This window comes from Rhinolophus ferrumequinum, chromosome 8, assembly GCF_004115265.2.
Source record: "Rhinolophus ferrumequinum isolate MPI-CBG mRhiFer1 chromosome 8, mRhiFer1_v1.p, whole genome shotgun sequence".
Taxonomy (NCBI): Eukaryota; Metazoa; Chordata; class Mammalia; order Chiroptera; family Rhinolophidae; genus Rhinolophus; species Rhinolophus ferrumequinum.
In genome coordinates, this window is record NC_046291.1 from 33,358,117 (window position 1) to 33,372,225 (window position 14,109).

General features: G+C 38.8%; 1 protein-coding gene across 4 annotated transcripts in view; it reads left to right on the forward strand.

Annotated features, from left to right (window-relative positions):
• Window positions 1-14,109, forward strand: part of ANKRD44 (ankyrin repeat domain 44) — a 288,736-nt gene that overhangs the window by 100,690 nt on the left and 173,937 nt on the right. For all 4 annotated transcript variants that reach the window (XM_033112215.1, XM_033112213.1, XM_033112214.1 and 1 more), the window contains exon 2: window positions 8,335-8,418. In XM_033112215.1, coding sequence (XP_032968106.1) covers window positions 8,335-8,418 — 84 coding nt within the window. The remainder of the gene's footprint in view (window positions 1-8,334; window positions 8,419-14,109) is intronic.

Sequence of the window (14,109 nt, forward strand, 5' to 3'; positions counted from 1 at the left end):
AGTCATGATTGTACAATACATTCTAAAATTGAGAACCATTTTCTGTATGTGAACAGACAAAATAAATTACACTGAATACACTTACTATCCTGAAAATCATCTTTTTGATGTATATTTTTTCCCACAAAGATCATTAAAATGGCTTATATTGAATAACATTATTAAATCACCTTTCATATTTGAAACCACATGAATTCAATACAATAGGATACAGTTATGCAAAGAATGTAAGCAAAACTAAGATGGGAAATACAACTTCTATAACAATTTTTCAAAATGAAACTTTTGGACAAGTAGATTGTTGTTTTTCTTTGTTTTATTAAAGTTCTACTGATTTAAATATGCTGTATGAATTTACCTCTTGGATCCATTGTGCTTTTGCTTAAATAAACTCTTTAAAAGTTAACTCCCGAATACTATTTAATTAACTTAGCCAAAGTTTAGATTTGATCTCAAGCCAATTGAAACTAGACAGTGAAAAAGATGTGGATAGTTGGCAGCAGATCCCAATAAAAATATGGCATTTGGCAAAGTATGTCTGCCTTGTTTTGCTTTTCTTTTCTCTTTATGGCTGTGGCCTATTTTTGAAATGCTATAGTTTAAATTCAGTGATCAAGTGACATGTCTGACAAAACAGAACTTACTTAGTAGAGGATCTGTAGAGGGAAAATGGAAGTGTTCCAGGAACTAGAGGAAGTAACCTCGATTTCACCTGGAAACATTAGTGTCTCAGGGGCAGGAGTTTGGACTCTATATAAAGAGTGAAGGAAAAAGTAGCCAAGATCCTGAGCCAAACTTGCATCCAGGAATAGAGCAACATCAAAGAACTGAAAACAGTATCTGTTGTTTCCACTACATATATCCCTGTAAGTAGCAATCAGGGAGCCCGAGATAAAGGAAGATCGGAAAGTTCTTTCCTATGAAGCCCTGCATTATGGCAGTAGTCTGCTAACTGGTTTCTCTAGCTCCATTCTCTCCTACTCCAATGCTCAGTGTACATTGTGAATAGCTTAACTGTTTACAAAAAAACTCTTGCTCAAGACCCCAGTTCCTGTTTGCCCACGAGATTAGGTTAAAATTCCTTCTGCTGGCTTGGTGCTCTCCCCACCCAGTTATTTACTTTTCTAACCACTTCAATTGCTATTCCCAACAGGAAAGATTTACTCTCATTCTTCAAAATCCAGTTTAACACTTCCTTCTTCATCTTTCTGATAACTCAAACCCACACTGCGCAACCCTACTTTGAAAGATTGTAATTCTTCGTTTTCTAACTTTTGGCAAGATTGTTTTATTGTCATTTTGTTGAGACTAACTGTATATTGAAGTATGTAGACATATATAGTCATTATATGACATAAATATGCATATATAGCTACATATATAGTGACATTTTTCCTTAGTGAGTCATAAGGTATAGACTATTTCTCCATAGGAAGTACATTAACTACTGTACGAGGCTGAATTCCTGATCATGAATTATATATAATATATTCATTGTATTTATTGCATTGCATTGTATTGTATTGATACAACACGTGAGAGAAAGTACCAAACTGCAACAATTAGGAAAACTAAGTTCTAGTCTCAACTTTTGCCACTAACAGGCAAATCATTTGATTCCCTCACAATCCCAAACATGGAATTAATCTCTTTTATGACCATCTGAAGATCAAAAAGGAAAAACATAATCATACACGTTTATGATAACCTTATATATTAATAGTAAAGTTATGATTTGACGTCCCATCCAGTGGAAATGATGGGTGGCACACTTTGATTAGCCAAAGAAAGATGATGTATAATTCAGGTGAGTGGCTTTTATTTTGGTTTTATAAATTCGGTCCCTAAGTACAGAGAGGTTATGTGACATTTTTGAGGATGTCCAGTGTCATAAAGGCCACGTCATGCTCAGTTTGATTTTTGCTCCCCTGCCTGTAAGAGCTTCCCTCCCAGTGTGATGAGCTCCTGTACATTACAGGTGGTGTTGAGTGGCTTATAATCCTAACTTGATTTATTTGCTCTGTAATTTTTTTTAGGAAATCTCCTTGGATACTGTGTTTTTCCAATTGTAAGATGGATGGACATAAATGCACTTGTTTGTAAAATTTTTTAAGCTTATTAACTCAAAGTTAATACTAATTATTTTCACTGACTGTACACTAAGCATCCAGCCCTGTACAAGGGGGTAATGCATATATTATGTAATTTCTGAAACACACCTGGTACAATGGCTGTGATAACCCTATTTTATAGATGAGGAAAGTATGGCAAGGAGTGAATCCCAGGTCAGTCTGATACCAGACATTAATCCCTTACTGGGGAAGAAAACCATCTCAGGCCTGTGAAAATCAACATTGCCTTCAGATTTCAACTTCACTGATACTGTTGTTTCATTGTTTCCTTTTACTTAACCTTTTCTGAGTAACTAGTAGCAAAGCTGACATGCCGGGGTTTCATTTTTCCTGGGGGGAGCTATCCTCTGGAGAGGGTGGTAATGAGTAGTACTCTATTAGAGCAGAGAAATACCCCAGGAAGACCTTAGGAAAGGAAGGTGCAACAAAGGATATGGTTGTTCCAAAAACTGGATAACTGGTCCTTGAATAAGTATAGTTAGTGCCTGTGTGTTATTTTCATTTTGGAAAAGGTTAGCTAATAAATGAATTTTTCCATTTTTTGACTAAATATGGTTATTTTTTTCATCATGTTTAAGTAAAAGAGTTAATAAACAGCTACATATAGAGATACTTGGAATATTATGCTTTTTCTATTTTTAATAATAGTTGGAAATAATGGGAACATTATAGACATTTGCTTTGCAGCATAGTTTGTAGGAGACATTTTTAGATATGTAGTCCTATATTTAAAAAATGCTTATGAGGACTCCATATATTTTGTACAGTTCTTAAGGGAAACAGATTTTGATTTTATGATCATCATTGTCTTTCTGTGGGAGTGAACTTCTCCCTGAGTAAAGAGTGATCTATATTCAGGAAGCACTTAATGGCATCCGTTCAGCAGATCACACAGCAGAACCCACATGAATAGAGTTAACAAGTTTTGTCCATTAAATTTAGTGACTTGAACAAATTTTTATTATCCTTCAGTAAAAAAGCAAGCACTGTCTCATACAAAAACCAGTTGTTACCTAATGAAGTGTTTCAGCATGTTCATATAAGTTGATGGTTTCATATGGCCAGATTATTGCTGCATCAGCTATTAGCTACTAATAACATGCTCCCAGCTTGAGTTAATGACATACTGTACTAAGTATACTCAAGTATAGACAGATGTTTCGGAATATCATTTTTTCCCCTCTTGGCTATTGATTGATTCTCAACACCCACTCCTGATTAGAATGCAAGATGTTTTCTTTGAGACTTGGAGTCTTTAATTACACAATCTAATCAGAATAAGCCAAGCAACACATCAGGAATTTGGAACGAAGGGCTGGAACATCTTGGACTTCCTACCATTGACTGGAGTTACAGATGTTCAGTGACAGCCTGTACCACTCTGCTTATCTTCCAAAGCCAATGTATTAGTAAAGAACATGCAGCTCTGATGAAGGGAATGTGAAGTGCACCATACACGGTTTTAGCAAAAAATCAAATTGGTTGTTTCATTAGGGGATTTTGGAGGAGGGACCTACGACCTCATTGCAGTTTCAAGTGGATGCTCCATACTAGCCGGACTCTCTTTATATAACCCATGATGGGTTTTACTCTTAACATTTCAGATGCCATTAGTAGCACTTTTAAAAAGTGGAATTGAGGGAATCATTGAATTGGGTTTTGCAATGATGAAAATGATACTTTAACACCTGGGTTTTAGATAGCTTTATTCTCCTTTTCTAACAACTTGGACACTTGGGGATCAATAAGAAAGTTTTTTGTTCTTTATTTTGGTATGTAAATAGTGTGTGCGTTTACTTATTACTAAGAACTCTTTCATAAGATTGAGTTCTTTTATGTCTTGAATAAAGTGCATCTTCCAGCTACCTTACTTCTCTTTATTAAACAACCTAACAGTTACTCTTATTTCCCAGGTAACAAATTACCATCTTGCTCCCCCTAGTGGAATTGTAACTCTACTGCAAAGTTTGAGAATACTGTATCAATATGTGTTTGATTTAGCATCCTATTTTTGGAAATCAGCTTCTCAGTTTGTTTTGAACGACTGAGAATAAAATAGAAAACTTATTGCATCAGATTGGCTGATAGGGGAAGTGGGTAGAGAAAGTGTCATTTTTTCTGATAAATTCTCAGTTTCTAGTTTTAGCAAGGTTTGCTATATCATTTATAATGACTGCCAAATTCAAAGGGCCTCTCTGCACTGCACTTCTGTTTTAGAGGGCTCAAATGTCATCATCCCGGCAGACAATCATCTCTAGAAGACAGCTGTCAACACTCCTGGCAAAGATGGTAGGGTGCTGATGGTAGGTGATGTTGAAAGACGAGGAGAGGTCCCCTCTGAATACTAAATCTCACTTGTGCCGTTGGTAAAGTGGGCCCAGGAAGTATCCCTCTGAATCTAGATGAGGGACGATGCCAATATCCACAGCACATGGCGGTCATTTCCAGTATACAGCTGCTAAGCCTGCTAAGGAAATTCTAGGAATTAAAGTAGAAATCACTGCACACCTCTCTTAAGAGTTTAAATTTCTGTAGGGAATGATAACCAAGGGTTTCGTGGCATGAGAATCTCTTCTTGTTTTTTTTTTTTTTTTTGCCCCTATTTGTTTTTCACAAACAATTTGTTTTGACCCTTGTTATGAATTTGTGTTTATTCAACTTTGTACCCTACTACACACAAAGCATTCTTATTTTGTATATGCTAGTGTTGCATGTGTGAAATTTCAAAAAGAAACACCCGTACATGCCGAGGCTTAGGACTCTGCTCTTTTCCAGGTAAGACTGCATTTCAACCTTATGAAGGCATAAGCTCACAAGATATGGTGGTTGCCAATTAGTGAACAGAGTATAAGTACTTGCTACTTAGGAGCAAGAATGTTGTCATTACAATATCTCCTTGCTAAAATCATGTAATAGAGACGGTATTTAGATATATCTTTTTCCAAATCTTTATTATCAGGGTAAGTGTTGATACTTAGGGAAAAAATGTAACGGCAGGATCATATTAAAGTCCCAACAAAAGGGAATGCCGAAGTGCTTTCTGGGCGTATTTTATTTGGGAGTGGGGAGAAAAAAAGAAACACCTGTTAATGTTTTTTAAAAAAATACTAACTTGCTCAAGAGTCACGGTAATGTAATTCAAGCATTACATCCATGCAAACACACAGGTTCTGTTCAAGCAAAACGTTTATGTGTGAAGTTATGGTTTGGCATCCCATGATTGCTTGATTCATAGTTGTGAAGACAATGATGTCACAGAGGCCATGCGGCCCTGCTGGGGCTAGAGATGTCCATCTCGCAGGACTTTGGAGTTTGGAGAACAGGGAATGTTCTGTTCCACAGGGAGTGAGTGTGAGGGATTTGTATGTAAATTAACATGTATCTCTGTGTATACACACATGAGTGTAGATGTAGATGTGTATGCACCTCTGCAAACATGGCGGTAATATCTATGCTACGTATATATGTGACTGCAGTATTAGAAGAGTTACAACAGTAGCTCAGTTTCTTTTTCCCAATGGATGCTGGGAATTCTATGCCTTGACAATACTCTGCAAACCAGCTTTTAGCAGAGCGAGGCCCGGAGGAATTGGGCAAGTGTGCACAGCATTTTCTGCTGGGAATTCTGTGCATGGATGATAACCTTTGAAACAGTCTCAGGAACTTGACCTAGAGGTGTTTGGGGAGCTTGACACACCTGTCCCTGATGAAGGACTGTGCTGGTGTCCTCGTCTGGCAGCTTGGTCAGGGTGGCTCTCCTTGGGAACATTCCAGCCATAGCTTGGAACCCTTGCCTTTCTTGAGAAGTGTGAGGACTGAATGCATCAAAATACCTGTACACATTCCTTACACTCATGAGTGATGAGAGGCTTTGCTTACCTAGCTGTGTTTCCTTAAATGACTAGTGGTGCATTAACTCCTGGGATGGGTTTGCTCCTCAGAATCTTAAGTTCTCAACACTGTTGATTTAACACTAAAATCTTAGCAGTCTCACTCTTGTCATCCTGTGGTTATTGGGGTTTGTTATTTGTTTTCTCTTCAGGTTCAAAAAGGCCGAAAAGTGCACACAAGCGTTTGGCCATGAGCACAGGAGATAGGGAATTATGAAACAGATAAACAAGATTCGGTATTTTTGGTGAAATCTTGAGTTTGTGTCTGACGCTGTGTTTTATATGAAATATAATCCTTTCGACAGGGCAGATAACCCAGAGACGGTTAGCAGGTAGTCAGTAAACGTGTGGAAGGATCTCCTTGTTTTTGGTAGGGCAACCAGCTGACACTGAACTGGTGGAAAACTTGCATTCTTTTCTGGTGCTTTCCTGCAACTTAATTGTTGGCCATTTAAGAAAATATTTTTGAATTAGCAAGAAAGTAGAATTGAGAGAATATTTTGGGCAAAAAAGAGATACATCTGTTCACTTGCTGGAAACTTTTATGGCAGAGGGGGAAAACGACAAATTCCTGGCATATTGAAATATTTATTTGCAATTAAAGGTTTTTTATATAGTGTTTCCTCAAGAAATCTTACTATATCCTACTGACAATACTTATATTGGTTTCCCCCCAATTGACAAGAAACACCATCAAAACCTGTAAGAAAGGCAACTGCATCGTAAAAAAGGAAAGAAAATTTATAGGAAAATGAGGACGTGGATTCTCATGTAGGTAGCACAGGGATAAGTTGAGGCAGGTGATGCTGTGATTTTACCTTAGGCCAGTGTTCACCTGTTTCTAAGAATTAAGTGGGCATTTATTTAAAAAATCGGGATTCGTAAGCCCACACCCCAGATACACTAAATCAGAATCTCCTGGGAATGGATTTGGGCATATTGTTTTAACAAGCATCTCAGGTGATTCTTTTTTAGTTGCAGGTGTACAAATCAATGTAATACACATTTACACCCCTCACAAATCAGGTGATTCTTATGGTCAGAGAAGTTTGGGAAACTGCTGTCATCCAATTGCCTGCTAGGACTAAACTATTTCCGAAAGTTGGGAGTGAATGAGTGTGTGTGTGTGATTGGTAAGGTGTTTTTAAAAAAATCGTCAAGTATTTCATATTGGCATTGTTGAACATTTCTTAATGAAACATGTTATTTGTGTAGGGCTATACGGTTACAGAGGGTTTTCCCATAAATCGTCTCATTTTTTCCTAATGACAATCCTCTGAGAGATTGGGCATCAAAGATCATGCTCACCCCCAGATTCCACATGGGCAATGGGCTCAGCATGGTGCTGGCAAGTGGCAGAACCGGCTTTGAACAGGCCCCTTCACCACATGGGGCAAGCCCAGGGCCAACCCCAGAGCCTACCACTTTACCACTTTTCCTTGTTTACCCCACACTCTGGTCACCTGGTTGATGGCAGCATTTCTAACATACCAGGTTCTTTTGCATATTCACACCTTTGCATATCCTGCTTTCTCTGCCTGGAATGCCCTTCTTCCCCCCACCCCCAAACTCATACTCATTCATTTAGGTGCTTTCCCTGAAGCTTCTCTGGATACATGTTTCTCCTCACCCTACCTACCACCCAAGCAGAGCTAGTTTTTCTTTCAGCTGTGTTTCCATCACACTTTGTAAATCCTTCTACTAAGTGTTGAATCTTGTGTGATCTTGTGAGTTCAATACTAAGCGCTCAGTAGTGCCCTTCCTTCTTGCTCTTCACCCAACCATTGTCCCACTTACTTTAAATAGGCAGTGAGTCCTAAGCGTGTTTAAAACACTCAAAGCGATGGGAAGCGTTCGGGAATGATTTCAGTGGTTTTCCAAACATGAACAAAGAAGTGACCAGGAGGCAAGAAACGTGGCCATTAACATCCTCTAGGAATGGAATTGTTTGAGGCGGGGGAATGACAGGGTACTGTATGCACAAAACCCTGGTAGTTTCCTTGATGGGGAATGTAAGGGCCTGTCAAGGACAATATCAACTATGGGTGATTTTTATGTTATACTCATAGCCGGCGGTTAGTGACTGTCTGTCATGTGACTGTCTATCATGGCTTTCAAATCATATTATACTTATTTCTTTATGCAAATATCCCCCCCAATGAGGGTGGGTCTGAGCCATATTCATTTTGTCTACTAATTGATAATTGTTGAATAAACGTTTGGGGGAACATATCTTCTAATCATTTGCTTCTGAATGCAATCCAATGTATTTAATTATTCTTCTAATTCAAATTATTCTCCTGTATTCATAGCCACCATTGGTCCAAGCAATCTTCAGCGGTGACCCAGAGGAGATACGGATGCTCATCCACAAAACTGAAGACGTGAACGCTCTGGTAGGTGATGCTGCGCTCTTGCCTCCTCAGGCCCTCTTCACCTTTCCTGGGCTGTGGACCTCTGCGGTATCTGGTGAAAACTCAGGACTGCTTCTCAGAATTCTGTTTTTAAATCCATGAAATAAAATACAGAAGGTTAGAAAGGAAATCAGTGATACCGAAGTACAGTTATCAAAATATTAAAAATCAAATTTGTGATATAATAATATAGACGCTTCTGTATCACCACATTTAAATAGCAAGATACAACAGAAGATCTAATAATGACCATAATTTAAAAATCGTATGAGCATGATCGATAACCTGTGTTATTTGAAACCACTCTAATGTGGTATGAACATACCTGTGATTTCTGCTGGTGACTGAGTCACAAACCTCTGACACGACTGAGGTTTGCTGCCTACATTCATAATGTAAGGAAATGTAAATTTTCCATTAGCAGTTAGTGAAAATAAAGATGTAGCATTTTTATATTTTTACATTTAGAACCCATGCCCTACCGCAGGGGTTGACACACTAGGGGCTGTCACCTGTTTTTGTACAGGCTACCAACTACGAATAATTTTTATTTTTTAAATGGCTGAAAAGAATGAAAAAAAGAATATTTTGTGACGAATGAAAATGATGTGAAATTCAAATGTCAATGTCTATAAATAAAGTTTTGTTGGAACATAGCCATGTCAGCTTTTCCATTGCAATAAAAAAGTTGTGTAATTGTGACAGAGACTATATGTGGCCCAAAAAGCCAAAAATATATACTCTCTGGCCCATTAGAGGAAAAGGGTGCTGATCTCTGTCCTGGAGTGTCTATGAACCTGGGATCATGGATGTACTAGGCATTCTGTGTGACCCCGAAATCGTATGTAGTATCTGTGTGCACTTGTGGACGTTTATATTTTTCTGTAAAAGGCTCAAGACATTTCATCCAATTATTAAAAAGGTCCAAAAAATTAAGAACCATTGTATCAGGAAGATCTCAAAACAAACAAACCTTCAGTGAAGAAAGAGTTAGTCAATAATTTACCCTTTTAATAGTTTCCTAGACCTGGGTTGAATAAGCAATTATATATAGTACATGCTACTAATTCTCCTAACTTAACTCAATTACCTAAATTCAAGAAGTTCTCCTTAAAGTCTCTAGTGTTAAGTAGAAACAACAGAGTCAAACACATCTGCAGTATAAGAAGAGCTTTGCATGGGAAATGAATTATTGTCTATCTAATCATCTGAACGCTTTATTCAGAAAGCAAGTCATTTGGTGCAGCCGTTATTCTGTGGCAGTGCAGGTTGTTGGTGTGACTTTTTGAAAAAGCTTTTGGCAGCTTTTCCCCTGAAAACAGTGGGGCAGTGTTTTGTGGCATTTTTGCAAGGTAAGCACAGATGAGGCCAGGGCCAGACTACTCAAGAAAGCAGTTGGGCGTTTGTCCAAGATCTGTGGGGTGTGACCTACACTTTTGAGAGGAGGCCAGGCAAGCACGCTGACTGTCCAGTGTTCTGACATCGCTGGAATTTGCCCAGCCTCTTTTGTGGCTGTGGCCCGAGCCCAGGCAAACGAAAGGCAAGGTTGTCATCTTTTCCTGATGAGCCCGAGCAAACAGAATTTTGTTCAGTCATACATACTGAGAAACATTGTACTGGCCTCTGAATGGCCTTTATTTCTCCTTAGGAAAAGTGACAGTTGCTGGCTGATAATGGTTAGGAGAGCTTAATTTTAGCTGTAACTTAACTCTGTCACTGAATTAGTTAGATAGGTTAACTACTGTAACACAGACTCCTAAATGTATGATGGCTCAAATATAAGAGAAATTTAGTTCTCTTATGAACAGATTAGAGGGGTGGCTCTTTTCCATGTCGGGTCCCAGGTATCAACATGTGGCTTCTAAGGTCACCCGAGGGGTTTGTCTCTAGCTGCCAGAAAGGAAAAATGAGCATGGAAGCAAAGCATGGGAGGGTTTTTATGGGTCACCTTGGAAGTGGCATAATCACTTCTATTCACATCCCATTGACCAGGGCTCAGTCATATTTCACATCGAACTACCAGGGAGGTTGAGAAATTAGTATAGTTCTGTCCCAAAAGAGCTGGAGGACATGAACTTTGGTGAAAGTTACCAATCTTGGCTATACCCATTTTGGGTTTTACAGAATTCTAGGGAATTCAAGTGATACCACTTTTCTCTGCAGTGTCTTATATTCAACAGTTGTTTACTGAGTTCAGACCTTGCATTAGGTACTAGGGATACAGCAGTGAGAAAATAGCTCTTTCCCTCGTGGAGCTTGCAACATGGCAGAGAAGTCAAAGAATGAGAAAGCACACTGCGTGATGCATTTTTGAAAGGGAAAATCCAGGATGCTTTGTATGGGCCTAGGATAATCACAAGGGACTGCTGAAGTGATGTGTAAACGGAGACCTAAGGGTACACCTGTGGCATTTGCTTTGTATTTGTGGGCTCTTGGATGTGTGGCAGCAGGGAAGGGAGGGATGCAGGAAAGGAGAGGAAGAAATAAACGAATGAGTAGTTGAATGAATGAACAAACGGGAGGAGGGCCTGAGTTCCTTAGGTTGATTGTAAGGCTCTTTGGGGTTCACAGTTCCTTTCCTTCACTCACACTTCTTTTAGACTCCCTCTTTGTATCCCCTTTTGCCGTCCCTTGGATGAGTATAATTTGATCCCCCACTCTATTATCAGGTATGTTGTAGACACTGAGTTGTCCTCTTAACATCATGCTTTCTTTTTGCCACTACACTCCTTAGGGATCAGTCATGTTGACTCTTGCTGGGGGTGGAGTAGGTAGTTTTGCAGAAGCAGTAGTTAACCAAGGACAAAGGGAGACGGAAGACAAATAAGGATTAGAAATCTCAGCCTGGAGATTCATTTCAGGAGGGAGGAGACGCTGCTGCTAATCAGTACATTTAAATGTCAGAAAAGGGAAATAAATAGTGGAGGAGCCTTCTGTTAGTGGGAAGACAGTATTTCCTTCTTCCCTTCTCAGCCTTTGCTCTCCTCTCTTTTACACCAATTTATTTACTTAGTTCTGATTTTTTTGGCCTTTCTTTTTCTTCCCTACCTTTCTGTGTCTTTTGATGGGTTGCACGTTATTTGGTGTAAATACCCTTTGATTAGCTGATCCTGATGCAGAAAGCAATCTCAATCAGCTTTGCCTATTTGTGTTTTTCCAAACTGTTTCCCACTAATAGTCTTCACGAACCCTGTGCTTCAAGCAAACCAAATTATGCAACCCGTTGGTATCTATTCTTTTCTCACTTCTCTACTATTCCAATCTCACTTCCAGACCTACTGCTTCCTCCATTAAGTTGTCCTAATTCTCGCTTCCTTTCTGCTGCCTTCTCTGCCACCTCCCCAACTGAGCCAAAGAAACCTACCTCTTCTCTCAACAACCATAACTCTTTATACCTCACGATCACTTTACTTGAGTTACTTATATCTGTGTTTTACTTTCCAGAGAATATTTGCTTGATGACATGGTCACTATGTCATTTATTCTCATTTGGTCAATTGCCCAGTTCAATCCTTGCAACACATTTTGAATGAATGACTAAACCCCACTTTAGTTCTTATGTTGAGTCAATTTGTGATGGCCTGTTTTTCATTGCTGCCAACGAAGACAAGCTGTCACATGGTGTCTGGCTTAGTTAGTGTCCCTTAGGTCTCAGTTGTAAGACGGAAAGTTCTCCTTGTCAGACTGAAAATCTGACGATGGATTAGAGAAGCCACTGAAGGATCAGGAAGGTCCCTCTAAGTCTTTTTGTGGGTTCTCTGACTAGTGGCATGCCGGGACCTGGCAATATGGGAAGACAGTTGTATGCTCAGAGAAATCCATTTAAATTGATCCAGGTGTGGCTCACTAGAAGGATTTTGGAAGGATTCATCAGATCAATCAAATTGTGCTCGATGTAGGCCATCTGAATTCATAATGAAGGCAGAGATTCTGAAAACCAACTTTGAACGCGACAAAGGCATTTTTGGGATTATGCTGTGACAACATGAATCCACAGATAGTTTTACTGTACTGCACTGGAACAGGGACAGGGATAAATTGGTGCTTGTCAATGGTGAGTGGTGAAGACAGGGAGGGAACCATGCCATGTGAGGAGTGGTTGAAGAAACTCGTGATGTTTTAGACTTGGGAAGGACAGGAGAAGTATCCCCAATAGTTCAAACACTGTTAAGTTAAAATGGAACTAAACTTATCATTATGTCATGTGGCTGTGAGCTACAGAAAATAAGATTTCAGCTCAACATATAAAACATAACTTAATAGAGCTGTCTAAAGAAGTAATGAGTCGACTTGACAAGTAGTAAGCTCCCTGAAATACCATTGACTGGAGGTGCTAAAGGTGACTAATAGCGGTGCATATGGCCCCACTCTCCTGTTGTGTGCCCGTGGATGACGTTGCTAATGGAGCCTGACTTTTTTTCAATTTGAGTCTTAAAGGCCAAAATTTCTTCTCAGGACAGCACTATTAAATTGGAGTTGGCCTGTAATTGAAACCTTTTCCCTATGCCTGGACTATGTGATGTTTAGAGTCTGTTACAACTGTGAAAGACTCCAATTCCAAGATTTAGAAGTCCCTTGTGATAGCAGCTCTGTGATACACACACGCGCGTGCATCCACACACACACACCCATTATCCTACCAAAAAGAAAAAAGAACAATAATTCCTCAGTATCATCTAATACCCAGTGTCTATTCAATTTTATTTTGTTCCAGTAACCTCAAAAATGGCTTTGTATGCTTGGGTTGTCCCCAAGTTGATTATTTCAATCCATCTATTTTATAAAACAAAATGATTTTGTCAAGCTGTTAATGTTTATTATGTAATATGAGGATTTGGCCTAAGTATATTGGTACATTTTGCTTACTCTCTCTAATTCCAGGACGAGAAGGGATGATCTGTGAATACAGTAGAATAAATCTTGAAAGTGAAAGCTAAGCCTACAAAGAACTTATGGTAAAAAAAGGGGAGAACACCATTAAGATGTAGTTCTGGACTATGGGCATTAATTCAGGAGATGTGGCCTGTGATGACCTAAGTGCAAAAAAAGAAACTGTATCAACATTGTAGGAAGAGGGCATTTGTAAAAAAAAATAAGACAAGTTATCCTTATTAAACTTATCATTTGTTCTTGTGTGTATATGTGTTTGTACAGGGCTGTTACACCATGAGAGAGAGAGAGAGAGTGTGTGTGTGTGTGTGTGTGTGTGTGTGTGTGATCACCACAGTAAGTCTAGTTAACATTCACCCCCATATACAGTTACAAATTTTTTTTCTTGTGATGAGAACTTTTAAGATCTACTCTCTTAGCAACTTTCAAATGTGCAGTACAGTATTGTTAACTATAGTCATCATGCTGTACATTATATCCTCATGATTTATTTTATAATTAGAAATTCGCACTATTTTTTTATTTTTATTAAATTTATTGGGGTGACATTGGTTAGTAAAATTATATAGGTTTCAAGTGTACAATTCTGTAATACATCATCTTTCTATTGCATTGTGTGTTTACCACCCAGAGTCAGTTCTCCTTCATCACCATATATTTGATCCCCTTTACCTTCTTCTACCTTCCCCTCCCCCATTACCCTCCAGTAACCGCTAAACTGTTTGTGTCGGTCTATGAGTTTTTGTTTCTTTGTTTGTGTTGTTTGTTGCTTTCAGTTTTATA